The following is a 17,846-nucleotide window of genomic DNA, read 5'->3' on the forward strand; positions in this document are numbered from 1 at the left end:
TTCCACTTTGCTGGGATAATGGTCCCATATCTAGTCCCACCATCAGGACAATGAACCTGTGGCTACATAGGTCACTGCTCCCAGGGTGAAACATATTAATACTACTCTGCTCAATGCACTTAGTACTAAATGAACTCCCAGTGATGTCTTGCTACACCCATAGATGAGCCCATAGCTCATTCCCCATCAGAGAAGCCGCTGTCTGCAGTAGACTGTGGTTAATGCAGAGGGCCACAGTTGCCAAGGCACATAGAGTACGAGATTTCTGAATGCTCAGCCTTAAATGGGACATTTGTATAGCACTCCTTTCTCCAAGGCTCAGGGATCACCATAGCAGAGAAATGGACAGAAAAATTCTAGAGCCTGAGGCTGTAGAAAAGTGAAACAGAAGTGTGTCCTGGACACAGCAGGGCAGTTGCACATATGAATACACACTGGTTGTGACAACTGCAAGTCCTTTATAAGCCCACGCCAGCTAACATGGCCACAGGAGGAAGGGAGCTGGGCGTGGAGTCCCACCCTCTGCTTCAGGAAGATCAATCAGTTTTCTTTATGTCTGTGTTCCCTGGTCGGTGCACCACACTTTACTTGATGGCCACACACCCAAGCTTGTATAACCATCACTGACTGGACTGCATGGCTTTCCCGTTCATCTGTCTATTTGTCTGTCTGTCTATCTATCTATCTATCTATCTATCTATCTATCTATCTATCTATCTATCTATCTATCTATCTATCTATCTAATTTATCTTCTATCTGTTTGTCCATCTGTCCATCCGTCTGTCCATCTATCCATCTATCTATCTAATCTATCTTCTATCTATCTATCTATCTATCTATCTATCTATCTATCTATCTATCTATCTAATCTGTCTTTTACCTGTCTGTCCGTCTGTCCATCCGTCTGTCTGTTCGTCCGTCCATCCATCCATCCATCCATCTATCCATCCATCCATCCATCCATCCATCCATCCATCCATCTAATCTATCTTCTATCTATCTATCCATCCATCTATCTAATCTATCTTCTATCTATCTATCCATTTATCTATCTAATCTGTCTTCTACCTGTCTGTCTGTCTGTCCATCCATCCATCCATCCATCCATCCATCCATCCATCCATCCATCTAATCTATCTTCTATCTATCTATGCATCTATCTATCTAATCTATCTTCTATCTATCTATCTATCCATCTATCTATCTAATCTGTCTTCTATCTGTCTACCTTTCTGTCCACCCGTCTGTCCATCCATCCATCTATCTAATCTATCTTCTATCTATCTATCTATCCATCTGTCTATCTTTGAGACAATGTTTGCTATATGGCACTGACCATCTTAGAACTCCCTCTGTAGACCAGGCTGGCTACACACTCATAGAGATTCACCTGCTTCAGCCTCTTGGGCTCCTGGATTATAGTCATGTGCTTCCATGCTCTGCTCGATTATTTTTTAAAAAGAAGACCCAAAGCTGAGCGGGCTAAGATGGGGGTGGGCCTGGGAGGAAATGGAGGAGAGGAGCAAATACAGCCAGAATGCAAGGTATGGAATTCTCAGAGATTTAAGTAAAATATGTGTTAAAGAGTGTATTGATACCCAACATCCACTTACAGGGTTTCAATTGTAAGGCAATTATGTCCTGTCAGTAATTCTGTGAGTGCTTAAGTAGTGATAGGAACAGTGTGTGAAGGAGCCCTGAAGGAGCCAATGCCTGCATTAGCGTCTTAGAGAAAGGGTACACCCTGGCTACTTCTGGGGCTGAATGAATTCCACCTGAAATGGTGATTGTTTTAGTTTCTGACAGCCACATGTCATCAGCAAATCCAAAGAAGAGGAATTAATAATTAAATTACATTAATTGCAATTAAATTTAGTCTGAAAATCTGTACTCTGAGTATGGTCTCACAGACTTAAGGAAGGCTCTTAGCAAGTAAGCATTGGTGTGGACTAATATTCAGTGACCTGTTGCACGGACAGCCACCAAGTCAGAGCAGATGCCGGAGGAACAAGCACTCTGCAGAGCACACCGTGAGTGTGCTCCTTCAGACAGCACTGGGAGGAGGGAAGAGGAGATGGACCTAGGAAAGTCATCAGAACATACAGAGGATTTCCAGCCTCTGCCTTCGTGGGTCAGACAGGTGAACCTGTGTGAGCACCAAGAATGGCTCTACTTGAAAAAGAAAGACCACCAAATCCCATTGCATTCCAAGGATCTTATCTTTAAATAACAATCAGCAAGAACAGCAACCACAAAAACAGCACAGTTTCGAGATCAAATGGATTTCTTGGGAAAAAAGCAAATTTAGGTTGTGACTGTAGATTTATGAGGACTGCATGTAGTTCTCACAATCATCTTTCCTTTGGGGATGGTAAGAACCTTCAGGAACTAGGATTAATTTTTGGAGTTACAGCAGGGAAAGAGGAATTCCTATATTTCATTGAATCACCATATTTATTTAATGAGAATAATCTGTATTCCCCCATAGAGTGTTTTCAACTTTATTTTTTAAATGACCTACAAAATAAACACTCAAACCCCCTCCCCAAATGTGTCCTCCCACTTTTGGTTGACATGTGGCCTTCATATCAGATGATTTTTCCAGTGATGCACACCAGACCCTGGTGGGTAAGGGGCAGCACAGACCCTGGTGGGTGAGGGGCAGGTGGAATCATGCCTCACCAAGACACGGAAGGTGGTCCATGACCCCAGGAAATATTTATATTTGAGAATCAGAACACATCTCTCTCAGGCTTCCCTCCAGTCCTCTGCTAGACTGGGAAGGCAAAGGCCTAGGTCTGTTTTTCCTTCCCCGTGTCTGTTCTTTGAGTGCGTCCTCGTGAAGGCTGCCTCTGGGCTCTGACGTACCTTTCCTAGAGGGCAATCTCAATGACTCTTGGGCTTCTTCCAGAAAGAGGCAGAACCAGGTTCTTCAGGTTCTTCATAGCTTAGAAAAGTGTTCCTGCTAAGATGATAAATGCCCGGAAGCCTTGTGAGACGCTAGGGGAAGAAGTGCCTTTTACATCTGGATGGGCATCCAATGCCAATCTTTAAGCCGGGTTTCTGCAGATAAGTAATTTCCACAGTAGAAAGTTGCAGAGTTGTGTTAGAAGCTGGCAGGCTCAAGGAATTTTTCTTTTATTGTCTTCCTCTTCGGTGCATTTTATTTTATCTTTATCACAGAATGGTCGTTCCCCAAGTCTTTGTATACAAATTTACAATCTCAGTCTTTTATTATGAGTGCAGGATCTCCTTCAACATGCACAGTCATGGACTTAGCCTTTGTTCTTTGGCCATTTGTGTTTTGTGTGTGTGTGTGTTTTGTGTACTTCGTGAAAGAACCAGTAATTTTGAATTAGTTTAAGGTCTTGCGATTTTGAGACCTTGTCAGGCCCTGACACTGCATGTGAAGTTTTGTTGATAACGGCAGAGATCTCCCGTTGCCTGCTGTACAGATGTACTCTGTAGGAAGTTCCGTGTGCGGCACATGAAGGGGGGCCCTAGGCGTTCACGTTTGTTTTTATGTCGATTATGCAAATGTAAAACATACTTAATGCTGTTCAGGTAATTACGGCTGATTGTGTACTTGTGGTTCCTCTTAATTCTTTGAAGTACTGTCTTCATGATCAGCAATCCCCATGTGTTAAACAAGAAAACAATCAAAGGCAGAGTCTACTGAAGTAACTATGACTAAATGCATTTGTATTAAAATACTTAAAGTGTATTTAAAAATATTTCTAGTGTTTTTACCTTCTGATATTTCCTGCAATGGCTCCAAATAATTCATTTTACTCAAATTTTGTGTTTAGACATAGCATTTAGATTTTATTTTGTTTCCCTTATAATTTTAAGTCGTCTTTAAATAAATTGAGTCATACATTTTAATTAAAACAATTCTATTAAAAATACTAATTTGAGGCATGAGGCTGTAGCTCATTGTCTGAGCACTCCTTTAGCCTGCATGGTGGGGGTGGGATGGGGTGTTTCCCAGCCATATCAAAAGTTAAAAAAAAAAAAAAAAGAAGTCTGTGTTTAGGTCAGTTATGTTTAGAAGTTTAGAAATGTACTAGTTTGAAAAGAAAATCAGAATATGGTGTTTATATTTTATCTCTGCTCATGTTTGAAAAGTGTTGAAAGATAACTAATACACAAAAAACTATTTTTAAAACAGCATCTTACATAAATATGTACGTGGATTTCAAGTTTATTTTTTGTGCTACAAACTGCAAATAATGATGTGTTCATAAAGATTTTAAAAAATACTGCTTGCCGTTTCTTCCTAAGTTTAATGGGGTTGTTCATAGAGTATTGTAACTTGTGTTTCTCGTCGTGCAGAGTTAGCAGTTTGAGAACAGGGAGCCTTGCAGCCATCGGCACAGCTCCACGTCCCTTCCCCCTCTCTTAACAATATAAAAGAAATGACAGATACTCTTCCTCAGTTTTATAAAATGTTGCCTGTTGATAAAAGCCAAGAAATGAAAACAGCTAAGCAGCTATTAGGGAATGCTAATGTAACCACGGGAAGGTACAGGTAAATGCTGCTGGACAGGCTTAGGACCTTGCCTTGTATTTCCCTTCATAAAACAAAATCCACGGTGCTGCATGTAACCTAAACAAATGTGATTTTCAGGTATGTCCAAGCATTCTTATGCATGCATTGTATAAAATCACATTGCCTCCTAGTGTAAGGAGTTTGTGTCTTTTGGGAAAATGAAGGAAGGAGTTCACTGTGTCCTGACTAGTTTTGACTGTGGCTCTAACGTTACAGAACCTGTGTGTGTGTGTGTGTGTGTGTGTGTGTGTGTGAGTTCTCACACATCCTTTGCAGTGTTGACATGTTTCCTTCCCACTTCCCAGCTGCCAGAGTCTTTTGTAAAGCATCTTGTAATTCCTGAAGGTCTACCACAGCAAGTGTCTGGAAGTAGGCCGTCTGCGATTGAATGGCAAACATGCTAGAAAATTCCCAACATAACAAAGAGCTCTGTTATGTTCTTGGCAAAGGACCTAGACAGAGGCATGCTTGAGTTTGGGTTTTGCTAGCTTTGAACATGAAGTCCCTTCCCATTAGGTGCCCGTTAACTGTTTGCTCTCCCTTACAGGAGAAAGGTTGCAGTTCCACGTGGTAAGGACACCCCCAGGCCGGGGAAATGTCACTGTCAACTGGAAAGTGGTCGGACAGAATCTAGAGGTCAATTTTGCCAACTCCTCTGGCCAGCTCTTCTTCTCTGAGGTAACCATGAAGCAAAGCTTTGCCATTCATTTTCCGAGGGCAGTGCAGCGTCTGGAGGAAGACGGTAGAAAATGAGCGTCACCACAGTGTGTCGATTGTCTGTCTCTTGACTTCACACCTGCCTGGCCTGTGCTCTTCCTGGCTGTGTGTAGCCTTTGTCTTCATTTCTCCTGCTTTGTTGTGGAGCTGAGGCCCACTGCTGTCGCTTCCTGTATGAGGCTGAGCATCTAATACCGGCAGCCCTGCACTTTAGTGCCCTCTCCTCATTTTTCTCTTTCATCACTCAGACAGAGATGACCTTGTGTTACTGCTTTCTCATGTTCACCACTTACTGGCTAAGATTTAAATTGCTTGACTCAGTAGCCAAAATGTCGAGTTAGTTAGTACTTTAAACCTGGTATCTCAAGTCAATGGTTTCTGTTAATTAATGTCTAAGATGATGTTGATTCAAATGAAGCTATGTTTCACTGCACATTATAAGTATAGGCCAATGAAAGCAGGGTATGGGTTATGTGCAGTAACAGTACAAGTATGATATTTCTCTCCGTCATAGGGTACACTGAATAAAACAATATTTTTACATTTGTTGGATGACAATATTCCGGAGGAGAAAGAAGTATACCAGGTTGTTCTGTATGATGTCAAGACACAAGGTAATTTAGACTTTTCCTTTTGAACTTCTCTTTGGTATTTTTATTTCAGACAAGAAAGAAATGAGATGAGCTCGCTCCTATCACTGTGTCTAAGTAGGTACATGCTAACTAAAACAAAGGTGATCTCTGTGCTCAGAGATCTGTGATCTCTGTGCTCAGGAGGCTGAGGCAGGGGCATTGTGAGGTTGTACAATTGTTTCACATTGTAAGTGCCAGACCATCCAGAACTACAAAGTGGGAAACTTCCTGTGAAATAGGTTACTTTAAGTATTGAATACCCACAGGGATATTAGATTGACAGCGCTCCCAGGCAGGCATGTGAACACTGGCCTTCATGGCTGTAGACAAGCACGCTAGAAGCTCTGCTCCATAGGGCTGGGAAGGCGGTTCAGCGGGTGAATGCTTGCTGTGGAACTGTGACAAACCTGCACAGATCCAAAAGCCTGAGCCAGCAGCGTTGGAGGTGGAGCTGGTGGCGTGGGGGTGGAGCCGGCAGCGTGGGGGGTGGAGCAGGCAGTGTGGGGGTGGAGCCTTCAGCGTGGGGGTGGAGCCGGCAGCGTGGGGGGTGGAGCCGGCAGCGTGGGGGTGGAGTCGGCAGCGTGGGGGTGGAGTCGGCAGCGTGGGGGTGGAGCCCGCAGCATGGGAGGTTGAGCCGACTAGTGACAGTGCAACTGCAAAAGAGCTTGTCCCAAAGAAGGAAGGAGGAGGGGGTTTTCTATGGACGTTCACATGTGCACCATCACCCCCCCCCACACACACACACACAACCAGCCACAGTCAGACACAAACAAATACTAAAGAAAGACTTAAAATGTTTTGCCTTGCGGTGGTGGCACAGGCCTCCTATAATCCCAGTACTCTGGGAGGCAGAGTCAGGCGGATTTCTGAGTTCGAGGCCAGCCTGATCTACAGAGTAAGTTCCAGGACAGCCAGGGCTACACAGAGAAACCTTGTCTTGAAAAAAACCAAATCCATAAAACCAAAAAAAGAAAAAAAATGTTTTGCCTATGCTACACAGAGGTTAGTTTTCTGAGACAGGATCCTGCTATGTAGCCCAGGCTGGCCTCAACTTCACTGGGTAGCCTGAGTTGTCTTCAAACTCATGACCTTCCTACCTTAGCCTAGCAGTCTGGGTGACATGTACTTGACATATGAGATAGTTATTTGTTGAATAAAATGCATTTCCAAAGATAAAAACTCTTTTTTATATTTCTGATATAAAAAATATAACCAATTTAGATTTTGAACCAATTACTGTTTACAGATAAATTTGGTCATTTTTGAACAAATTGCTTGGATAAGTTATTTCCTGTCTATTAATTCTATAATTCACACAGCCAATATAGTCAGTAGTGATATTAGTGTCCACGTAGAAGAATCCACATATTGTTGTGTTGAGGGAGAATAGTTGTAGACTGTTTTTCAGCCCTCTGGCGGGGCGGCTGACTGGTTGTCGAGTGCTTGGCGGGGCAGCTGACTGGTTGTCGACTGCTCCGCCGACATGTAAGTGCTTTAAGAACTTTCACGTTGCTGAAGGAGATGCCTGCCTCCCATGGGCTCCCCGGTTTTCAGGGGTCCTGCCGGCCGGTGCTGCTCTGCTTGATGCCCAGGGATATGCAGCTGTGTTGACGGTCGAAGCCAGCGATGAGCCACACGGCGTTTTAAACTTTGCTCTCTCGTCAAGATTCGTGGTGCTCCAGGAGGCTAACGTAACCATTCAGCTCTTCGTCAACAGAGAGTTCGGATCTCTAGGTTTGTGATCCACTGGAGTAAGTACTGAATGGGTTTCTGGGCAAGGGCCTTTAAAATTCTGTTTGTAATTTAAAAAACCTGTTTGTGTGACTGAAGCCATTGGTGATATAAATCCTCAAAGGACGATGGTGTTTAACACAGTATTTTGTAACTTCTTTATTTTTTTTTAGAAAAGTTAAAGGAATTATCTGTTTTCACAGAAAGGCTGTGTCTGGAACAGTCATTCAGTCTTCTAGCAGATGTTAGTAGGCTACTGTGGGATCGCTAAGGCTGGGCTCAGCGAATGTGCGTTTTCTTCAAGTTCTCCTTATCCTTTTGAGACAAGTGAAGACACGATAAAGAAAATGAAAGTATACCAGGCCCTCTGAGCATAGGCTTAAAAGTTCTACATCACTGGTCCAGAGGCAGTGCAGAGGCAGTGCAGAGGCAGGGATCTGTGACTTAATAACTGTGAACATCATTGTGCTGGTCCGTGTGAAATCCACAGCATCAGGACCAGTAACAAGACTGAGCAAAACAGGGAAGACTTCATGCTGAGAGTTTTAAACATGTGTCTAATCATGTTTTTTTTTTTTTTTTTTTTTTTTTTAACGCGGATTCCTCTAGGAGCCATCAATGTCACATATGCCACTGTTCCTGGAATACTAAGTCTGAAAAACGAAACAGAAGGAAACCTAGCAGAGCCAGGGTCTGACTTCGTCCCTGTGGTGGGCTCTCTGCTTTTAAAGGACGGAGAAGCAACAGCAGCCATCCGTGTCACTGTCCTCGAGGTGAGCGTGTGCCATTTCCACTAGCTTACATCCAACCCAAATGATTACACAGAGTAGAAACTGATAGAATAATTTATGTATAACATAGACTATAAAATGTACTTGGAGATTTCTAACAACTTGACATTATTATTATAAAAGTAGCAGTTTTCCTGGTGACTAAGATTGTATAGTACTTTTTGCTTGTATCTATATTAAATATTGTTATCTTTAATATTTGTAAATTTTCTTCAAAACTTGAAAACTCTATGGGGTTTAGAGATTTTTTAAGAGTCTATTAGGTTGGTCTTCTCTGCTGGTGGCGTTAGATGAGGTTATGGCTTTCTCTGAATTTTTTTTTCTTCAATTTTGAACACTCAGGAGTTTCCATTTGTGTTTAGATCTGCCAACCTGCTGTTGTGTATTTTATTATAGAAACATCGAGTGAGAGATAATTTTCTTAGGACACTTTTCTATAAAGTGGCTCTAGCCTAAGAGGTTCTAAGGGAGCATTTTGATAATGTTCAAGGATTCCCCAGACCCACAGGTTCATGTACATCATAAACTGTGTGGGTCAGATTAGTTAAATTAGGGACCGGAAGCTCTCTAGAGGCTGATAGTAGAAAACAAGGTTATGGTCGAGCTTAATGTAAGCAGAAGTGACTGAAACTGTATCTTACATGAGTTTGTGCCCCATGCAATGTTGTACGTGGGGAGTTTGTGGTTCCGCTATGTAAATGCGCTTCTGGGGGTTCTGGAAAGAATGCTGTGAACTGCAAGGGTAAAGACAGAGGGGAGTATAGAAGCAGTGGGAATGACTATATATTTGAAAATACATTTCTGTTATTTTGTATTTTCTAATTCAATTTTATAACTTTTATTCTGTCAGAGACTTCTTGTAGTTTTACAAAATTATCAGTAATTTAAGCTATATGCCCTGTGAGGTTATTTCCACTACACTGTGGCCCATTGCAACATGAGAACTCCAGATTCAAGAATGAAAGGTACTATCATGTCAGTGTGTAACAGGACCTGACAAAATGTCTACACAACCATGGTAAATGCCTGATCTGTTAATGTTAGGAATTAGACACTAGCAAATACACTACAGTATACACACACACATACACACATATACTATACTATATACACATATGTGACACTACAGACACATACAGCACAGGCACACATACACAAACACAGGCACACACATACAATACACTATATTACACACACATACATGACACTACATGCACACACACACATACACACACACACACACAACCTTACTTTCTAGTTAAGTGAGCTTTGAAAGTATAATATATGCCCACCTCTCCTCCTCCAAGTGTACTTCTGTAAGTGTGGGTGTTCCAGGCACTGCACTTTCTGGTTTGTTGTTTTCAAGGCTTGTCTTCTGAGCAGTGCTGGATTAGAACATAGCAGGCCTCATGTTCAGCAACCACTGTGGGCCCAGATACTCTGGCCTGGTGAGAGACTGATTTTAAACTCTTTCTCTCACATCTCAGTTAAGATGAAAAACATGTTGGTATTTGTGTACTGATTTTATATATATATATACACACATATATATGTGTGTATATACACCCATACTCATACACACACACTCATATATATGTGTACATACCCCCCCCCCCCACACACACACAGTGTAAACTTTATAAGTATTTGCAATCTGTAGTCACTCCTGACACAGGCTTTGCTACACCTGTGCTAGGGTACCTTCTTTGCGTTGTTAATTGTGGGACTGCTGATTTAATCACCACCATGTTGAAGGGACTTTTTGAAGCTGGATAGTTCTCTCTCATACACCAGCAAACCATGCTTTTGTGGTCACTATTTCACCATAACAAATGCGGTAGAGTTGAGGCTTTGGAACAGCTTACCTTAAACTCCCAGAGGTTGTCCTCAGCTTTCCTGTTTCCCTTTCTGAACAGCAGGTATCAGGGAAATTGAGCATATTTTTGCTTATTCTTTCATTTGAAATAATTAGATTCATATACTTAGATGGTTGGTTTGCTTATAAACTGTCCTTAAAATGTTGTAATTTTGAGGTGCTTTCACAGTGTCCTGCCTAATAAAGTCTACATATAAGTTTGACACTGTTATATTTATTTTTCCTAATTTAAATAATTTTTCTATGCATTTATGTTTTCCACTGCGTTTTTGCTGTTTGTGTATATTCTTTTGTAATATAACTTAAGGAACACTTTGTGAGGAATGATTCCTGTAAGCATAACTAAACCCTTTTTAATGATTCTAATTTTGCAGGATGATATGCCAGAGCTAAGAGAATATTTCTTGGTGAATTTGACTAACGTTGATCTCATTATGCCTCCTCTGACGTCATTTCCTCCCAGACTAGGTAGGGGCCTCTCCTTTGTGTACCTTTATTACTAGCTGCAAAGGGCTTCATTGTTTTAATCAGAGTAAGTTGTCATGGGAACGGAACACTGTTCCTTGTTTTGTTTGCTAGTTGCAGCCACGTGTGAGGTGGTGGGCATTTAGACTTATTCTAGTCAGAGACTGTCATTGCAGTTTTGTAAGCTGTGTAAAGGCAATACTTACTCTGGTGCTTTTTGAATTTTACAGCTATGTCATAGCCAGATAAGCTACCTGCAAGGTGGTATGACTTTTTTCAAATGCATTTTTCCTTCATTTTCTTTTAAAATGTAGTTAGCTATTTTCATAAGCCAACCATTTTAAGTTTAATATTAATTTTATGAACTCTGCTGCTTGCTTCTATTCTGACCTTTGATCTTTTTCTTTTCATGCTTTTAGAAAACTTAATTCATTACAGACTGAAAGGTAAAACTTGAACTTGTTAGAAACTTTTTTAGACCCTTCGATAGGTATAGTCTAAGTATTGCTGGAAAGTCTGTGGTGTGCCAGGTCGTAGTGAGTAGCACTGAGGTCAGCCTGTCCCTGCTCTGCCCAAGGGCTGCGGGGTCGCAGGGTGGAGGGGAGTTGGTCCACGCAGTGCCCATTCGAATGGAGCACCTTCTGCTCTGGTCCGCTGATTTGAATTGTTGTATGTATTTGTTCTGTATTTGTTTACATCCTCCCATTTTACATCTGAGACAGTGCAAACTATAAGAACGTTAGGCATATGCCCCAAATTTCAACCAGCACATGAAAGAGCTGGGTCCTTTTTTTAAAAAAACTAGAAGTTTAATTTTAATAATCTATGATTTCCTTTTTATTTCAAATATATTTTTTGTTTAGTTTTGAGATTGTAATTTAGTTAAAACATTTCTCCCTTTTTCTCTCTCCAACGCGCCATATCTACTATCCTTCAAATTCATGGCTTCTTGTTTCATTAATTGTTATTGTATGAATACACACACACACACACACACACACACACACATATTCACAAAAAAGACCTGTGGGTCCATATGATGTTACTTATATTTATGTTTTAGTAGTGTGCTGTGATTTTTTGACTGTCTGGCTATAAGCCTGTAGTCCATTGGGTACAAATCCTGATTTTATCCTGTCTTCTGAACAGTAGTGTCCACTTCAATCTAAAGAGAATTGGCCTTCCTATTCCTTTCCTCACTAAATAGCTATGATATTTGTCCTTAACTAAAGGAAAAGTATTGAAACACACACATACACACACACACTCACACAACCCAAGAGAAAGAGAAGTAATGTTTCAATACAGAAGACCAGCTATTTGTAGCATACTGACAAAAATGCATACAGCTCAGACCACTGTCTTTATTTCTGCGTTATCAAACCTTCTCCCTAGTTCATATTAATACTCTCCTCTCTGTCACTTGTTACACATGTATTTCTTTCGTTCTTTCTTTCTCCTTCCTTCCTTCCTTCCTTCCTTCCTTCCTTCCTTCCTTCCTTCCTTCCTTCCTCTCTCTCTCTCTCTCTCTCTCTCTCTCTCTCTCTCTCTCTCTCTCTCTCTTTCTTTCTTTCTTGTTTTTTGTTTTTTGAGACAGGGTTTCTCTGTGTAGCCCTGGCTGTCCTGGAACTCACTCTGTAGACCAGGCTGGCTTCGAACTCAGAAGTCCACCTGCCTCTGCCTCCCAAGTGCTGGGATTAAAGGTGTGCGCCACCATGCCCAGTTTATCTTTCTCTTTCCACTCTGTTTTTCTTTTCCTTGTCCTTTCTGCTTTACCCAACAGTACCATTTTCTTCCATCCTGAAATAGAAGAGATGTAAATATTGTTTAATTTATTTAAAATGAAGCTATAACATCTGTAGTTTATAATGTCACACTGTTCCTGATTGAGTAGTTATACACCAATAACTCTTGATAATAAACATATTTCTCTTCTAATGTTACCAGTATTGTTTTTATTTTCTTAAACATATTTTCACTATGTGTGATACCTACACATGAAAACTTATATAATGCAGTCTTCAAATTCCATGGCAGACAGTGCTTTAAATATAGTTTTGATGAATTTTATATTAAATTATATTGATTCACTTTATCTCTGTTTTATCAGATTCAGAAGGCTTGACTGCACAGATTATCATAGATGCCAATGATGGCGCCCAAGGTGTGATTGAATGGCAGCATAGCAGGTAAACCCAAGATGTGATCTCTGTCCTTAATGTCACATTCTTCACAATTACCACATACAAGTTATGAAAGAAAACCAAGTCTATTTTGCAATTCCAGATTTGAAGTGAATGAAACCCACGGCATTGTGACACTGGTTGCCCAGCGGAGCGCAGCAGCCCTTGGCCAGGTGTCCTTGTTCATGTATGCCCAGAATCTAGAGGCTCAGATGGGACTGGATTACATTTGCACTCCACAGGTAGGGAAATCGCCTGTGATGGCCATCTGCAACCACTGTTCCTTCACAATCAGAGTGATGTAGGCATTTTTCTGGAAAATTAATCTCAATAACTACTCCATTATTACTCCATATAATGATACTCCATAGGGAGACCAGGAAGAAGATTTCTGTATTGTTTAATTCTTTTTGCTGTAATAGGTGGATGAATTAAGTTTTAATCTATTCTATATATCACTCCAAATTTACTATTTTTTTGCAGTATTTAGTTCTGAAGAATGCTAGATAATGTATAAAAATGTTAATTATTAGACTCTCCGAGAATGTTTCCGACTCTTCTGGGAAAAAAAAAAACTTACTTTATTTTATTTTATTTGGTTTAATGTACAGACATACCAGAAGCCCTTGAAATACTTTTTAAAAATCTTCATGTCTTCATCCCATTTATTATGTAACCAAATGTTTACTTTCTTCTTCTTGGTAACCTACTTGAAATACTTTCAATTTAAGTTTAAACAAAAAGAGAACATGTAAAAGTTAAGATTTCCTGGAGCTAGAGCTTCTGGTTACAAGAAGCTAGACAAAGGTTGTGGGAACACACCTGGGCTCCTCTGAAAGAGCTGCCAATGTGAGTTACCTGCTGAGCCCTCCCCAGCAGCTGCTAGAGCTCCCCCTCCCGTGCAGCTGCCAGAGCGCCCCCTCCTGTGTAGCCACTAGAGCTGCTAGAGTGTCCTCTCCCGTGCAGCTGCAGCTGCTAGAGCGCCCTCTCCCGTGCAGCTGCAGCTGCTAGAGCGTCCTCTCCCGTGTACCAGTGCAAACGCTAGAGCGCCCCCTCCCGTGCAGCTGCAGATGCTAGAGCGTCCTCTCCGTGTACCAGTGCAAACGCTAGAGTGCCCCCTCCCGTGCAGCTGCAGCCACTAGAGCGCCCCCTCCCGTGCAGCTGCAGCCACTAGAGCGCCCTCTCCTGTGCAGCCGCTAGCGCATCCCCTTCTGTACAGCCGCTAGAGTGCCCTCTCCCATGCAGCCGCTAGAGCGCCCTCTCCCGTGCAGCAGCTAGAGCGCCCTCTCCTGTGCAGGCGCCCCCTCCCGTGCAGGCAGCTGCTAGAGTGTCCTCTCCCATGCAGCCGTCAGAGCGTCCTCTCAGGTGTCGCGCATGCAGGACTGCTCTCTGAACATCTGATGGACACTCGCAGTGCATTGACGCATTCGGACCTTTCATTTATCGTTTTTGACCAGATTCTTCATTTTGCTGATGAAGAAAGGTTTAAGCATGTGGATGTTGTGATTCTGGATGATGACATTCCAGAAGGAGATGAAAGATTTCAGCTGATATTAACAAATCCGTCTCCTGGACTAGAGCTGGGGAAACAGACCATAGGTAGGTATATTTCCTTCCAGTCTTCTCGTTTCCATCCTGGTTCAGCAGTGTGGCGTGAGACAGACGAACCTCTTCCTAGCCTCATATGAGAAGCCCCCAGGCTTAGCATTTGTAAGTTCTCATGTCAGTGGGAAAGACTCTAGTGTGTGTATGTGTGTGTGTGTGTGTGTGTGTGTGTGTGTATGTGAATGTGTGAGTATGTGTATGTTTGTGTGTGTGAGAGAGTATGTGTGTGTATGTGAGTGTGTGTGTGCATGACAACAGCAAGGTCGGAGGCGGATACTAAATGTACTATTAAACAGCGTTCTCAATTACTGAGTTTTTTTCAACATGTAAACGTCTCTCCGTCAGAATTAGCGTTCTGATGTGGTTTTTTGCTTACAATGACAAAAATGATGGAGCTAGTTCTTCCACTGCTGGGTCAGCGCTATGAAGTCTGTGCTCAGAGTTGGGGTACTTATACATTGCGAGAACTTTAATTCTCTAATTGGAATGGTTTGACATTGTTTCTAAACATGCAATTTCACTGTGGGCTAGGTATTATAATGGCTGTTTGACAATAGTAACAGTAATTGCAGAAAGTACCTCATGGATGTACCGAATTCTGAATAAGAAAACATTTATTTCTAGAACTTGTTATAAGTTTCAATTATTTGAAAATGTCATACACATTTGTAATAAAATATGATCATATCCACCCACAATTTGCCCTTCCGGCTCTTCTTGGATCTCCCCTCCTTCAACATGCCCCTCCCAACTTCAGGTCACTGTCTTGCGTTTCTCCCTCCTTTCGTTTTGTGGATTATACTGCTGTAGTAGGTATTATTGTATATTATCCTGTTGGAATTCAGCGCTTCAACTCTTTTGGGGAAGTACAGTGAACTTTATTGATGGTATGTGAGAAAGTGGAGGTCTTTAAATCTTCTACTTCTTGGGGATCTGGGATGGAGACTCTGCGGGGAGATGCTCAGTGTGGGAGCTAAGTTGAGGCAGAAACTTCCCAGTTGCTGAAGACCTCTGTCTCCTCGCTCTTGTTGGTGTGGATGGCCCAGGGCTCCATACACCTTGGAAGCTTGTTTTAGTTAGGGCTTTACTGTTATCAACAGGCAGCCATGACCAAGGCGACTCTTATGAGGATAACATTTAATCTGGGCTGCCTTACAGGGTCAGAGTTCAGTCTATAATGATCAAGGCAAGAAACATGGCAGAGTCCAGGCTGGCATGGCATGGGAGAAGGTCAGAGTTCTACCTCTTCATCCAAGGAAGCCACAATCAGACAGACTGTCCTCAGGCAGCTAGGAGGATGGTCTCAAAGTCCAGCCTCACAGTGACTCTTCATCCAACAAGGTCACACCTACTCCAATAAGACCACACCTCCTAATAGAGCTACTTCCTTGGCCAAGCATATCCAAACCATCACGAGGCTATATTATTCATGAGGTCTACCATCATATATATAGTGGATCGAATTAATTGTCTTAGGAGTGAGCTTGGCAGACTGTTCATTGAGGGCAAAGATACCATCATCAAGGGGAGAAGACCAAGTGTCTCTGTTGGGTTGTAGGAGACAAGCTGGGCTATCTCAGTGTAGCCCAGGATAACCAGTGGGGACCCTGTGGCATCCCTTATGTCACTTCATTGATGTCCCTGTTTCTGGCAGCTCTCTCTAGGCTGCTGGTCACATTGGCAACATTCACACTGAGGGTAGGAACAGGGAAGGCCATTCCAGTGAATGTCCCATTCAGCTCAGGAATGACCTTTTCTACATCCTAGTGGATGTTGGGATGGTATTCTGAGAAGCCCCCAGCCATGATACTGCAGTTTTCCTGAGGTACCATTCACAGTCTTTTGGGTCTCTCTATGGTGCCGAAGTTGCCATGGAAGTGGAAAGAGGTCTGGATCCAAGCACTTAGTGGTGCAAGAGGCATTGCTGACATTTTGAGTAAATTTTCAGGCTTCTCATGGTCATGTCCATCACAAACATGCAGGCTGAGCAGAGGCCAGAGATCATGATGCTTTGGCTCTACTCTTCAAGTGTGCCGCAACTATCTATATGGTGGTGAAGATACCAATAGATTCCACTACACAATCAGTACAAGTATCACCCTATTTGATAAGAGATGGTCTTAAAGCGACGAACGTTTCCTGTACTCCGCTTGACTGTGGAAATTGGTTTGGTGGAATCATCCTGGAACACGTAGATCATGTGGTTGGGGTCAATGAAGGGGTCATTAATGGCAACTGTATACATTTTGCTAAATTTTAAGGTCCTGCTGACCAGGCACCCTGGATGCAAAATCCGTTCACTCCAGCCTTTACTATCGCATTTCAGCGATGAGGCTGGCACTGCCTGAGCTCTTGTGGCTCCTCTGGCGCTGGAGCGTGCAGGCAGGCTCAATCATTACACATCTTGTAAATAATCTTCTGAGCTTGTTTTATGTTTTAAATTCAACATATTATCTTTTATTATATATAGTTTAAAATATCAGTATTATTGTTATTTTTAAATTTTTGATTTGCTTCCTCCAAAACAATGTATTTTACCATCTTTTCCCGAAATTTGCTTAATTTTGATTTGTATGTGGTTACTTTTAACATAGGAAATTATTTATTGATAATGATAAAATATAAGGCAAGAATATAAGTTTCTGAAGAGTAAAGTTTAAAGATGGGCTTTTATTAGCTATTGATTTTCAATATAAAATTTATTTTTATCTATGTCGTAGCTTGACTTTTGCTTCCGTCATAAACACCATGATTAAAGCCCTTTGGGGAGGATAGGGTTTATGTTAGCTTAAAGTCTATGCTCACGAAAATGAAGATGTCAGGAAGCACGCTGTTTCCTAACTTGCTCTCTGTGGCTTTCTTGGCTGTGACCACTGCACGTTAGTCATTGCTTAAGAGAATTCCTCACAGCCTTGCCTACTAGCTCTGTCACAGGTTGATGTAGTCCAGAGAGACAGGCTGGGAGGGAGGGAGAAGAGAGGGAGGGAAGGAAAGGAAGGGAGGGAGGAAGGGGGAGGGAGGAAGGGGGAAGGAGGAAGGGGAGGGAGGGAGAGACCAAGAGAGACTCTACTATTCAAACATGAACTACGTAAAGGGACGTGAGAGTGGATCAAAGGGGAGGCAAGGTGGCCTCAGTCAGCATTTTGTGTCCATCTGTCTTATATTTCACATCAATGTCTGTATCAGTTGTCCACTGTGAACGATTCTTTTGCTGTTGTATTTTCAGTCAGTGACAGCTGATCTGTAAAGATAAGATGGTGCTTAAGTCATCATCAGTCTTGGCTGGCAGGACG

At 42.1% G+C, this 17,846-nt stretch overlaps 1 protein-coding gene across 1 annotated transcript in view; it reads left to right on the forward strand.

Moving 5' to 3' along the window:
* Adgrv1 (adhesion G protein-coupled receptor V1) overlaps positions 1-17,846 on the forward strand; it is a 535,393-nt gene that overhangs the window by 109,796 nt on the left and 407,751 nt on the right. The window contains exons 38-45 of the mRNA XM_052159654.1: positions 5,101-5,231; positions 5,785-5,884; positions 7,457-7,636; positions 8,243-8,406; positions 10,675-10,768; positions 12,876-12,954; positions 13,052-13,190; positions 14,406-14,547. Of these exons, the coding sequence (XP_052015614.1) occupies positions 5,101-5,231; positions 5,785-5,884; positions 7,457-7,636; positions 8,243-8,406; positions 10,675-10,768; positions 12,876-12,954; positions 13,052-13,190; positions 14,406-14,547 (1,029 nt within the window). The remainder of the gene's footprint in view (positions 1-5,100; positions 5,232-5,784; positions 5,885-7,456; positions 7,637-8,242; positions 8,407-10,674; positions 10,769-12,875; positions 12,955-13,051; positions 13,191-14,405; positions 14,548-17,846) is intronic.

The sequence above is a fragment of the Apodemus sylvaticus genome, chromosome 16 (assembly GCF_947179515.1).
Source record: "Apodemus sylvaticus chromosome 16, mApoSyl1.1, whole genome shotgun sequence".
NCBI lineage: Eukaryota > Metazoa > Chordata > Mammalia > Rodentia > Muridae > Apodemus > Apodemus sylvaticus.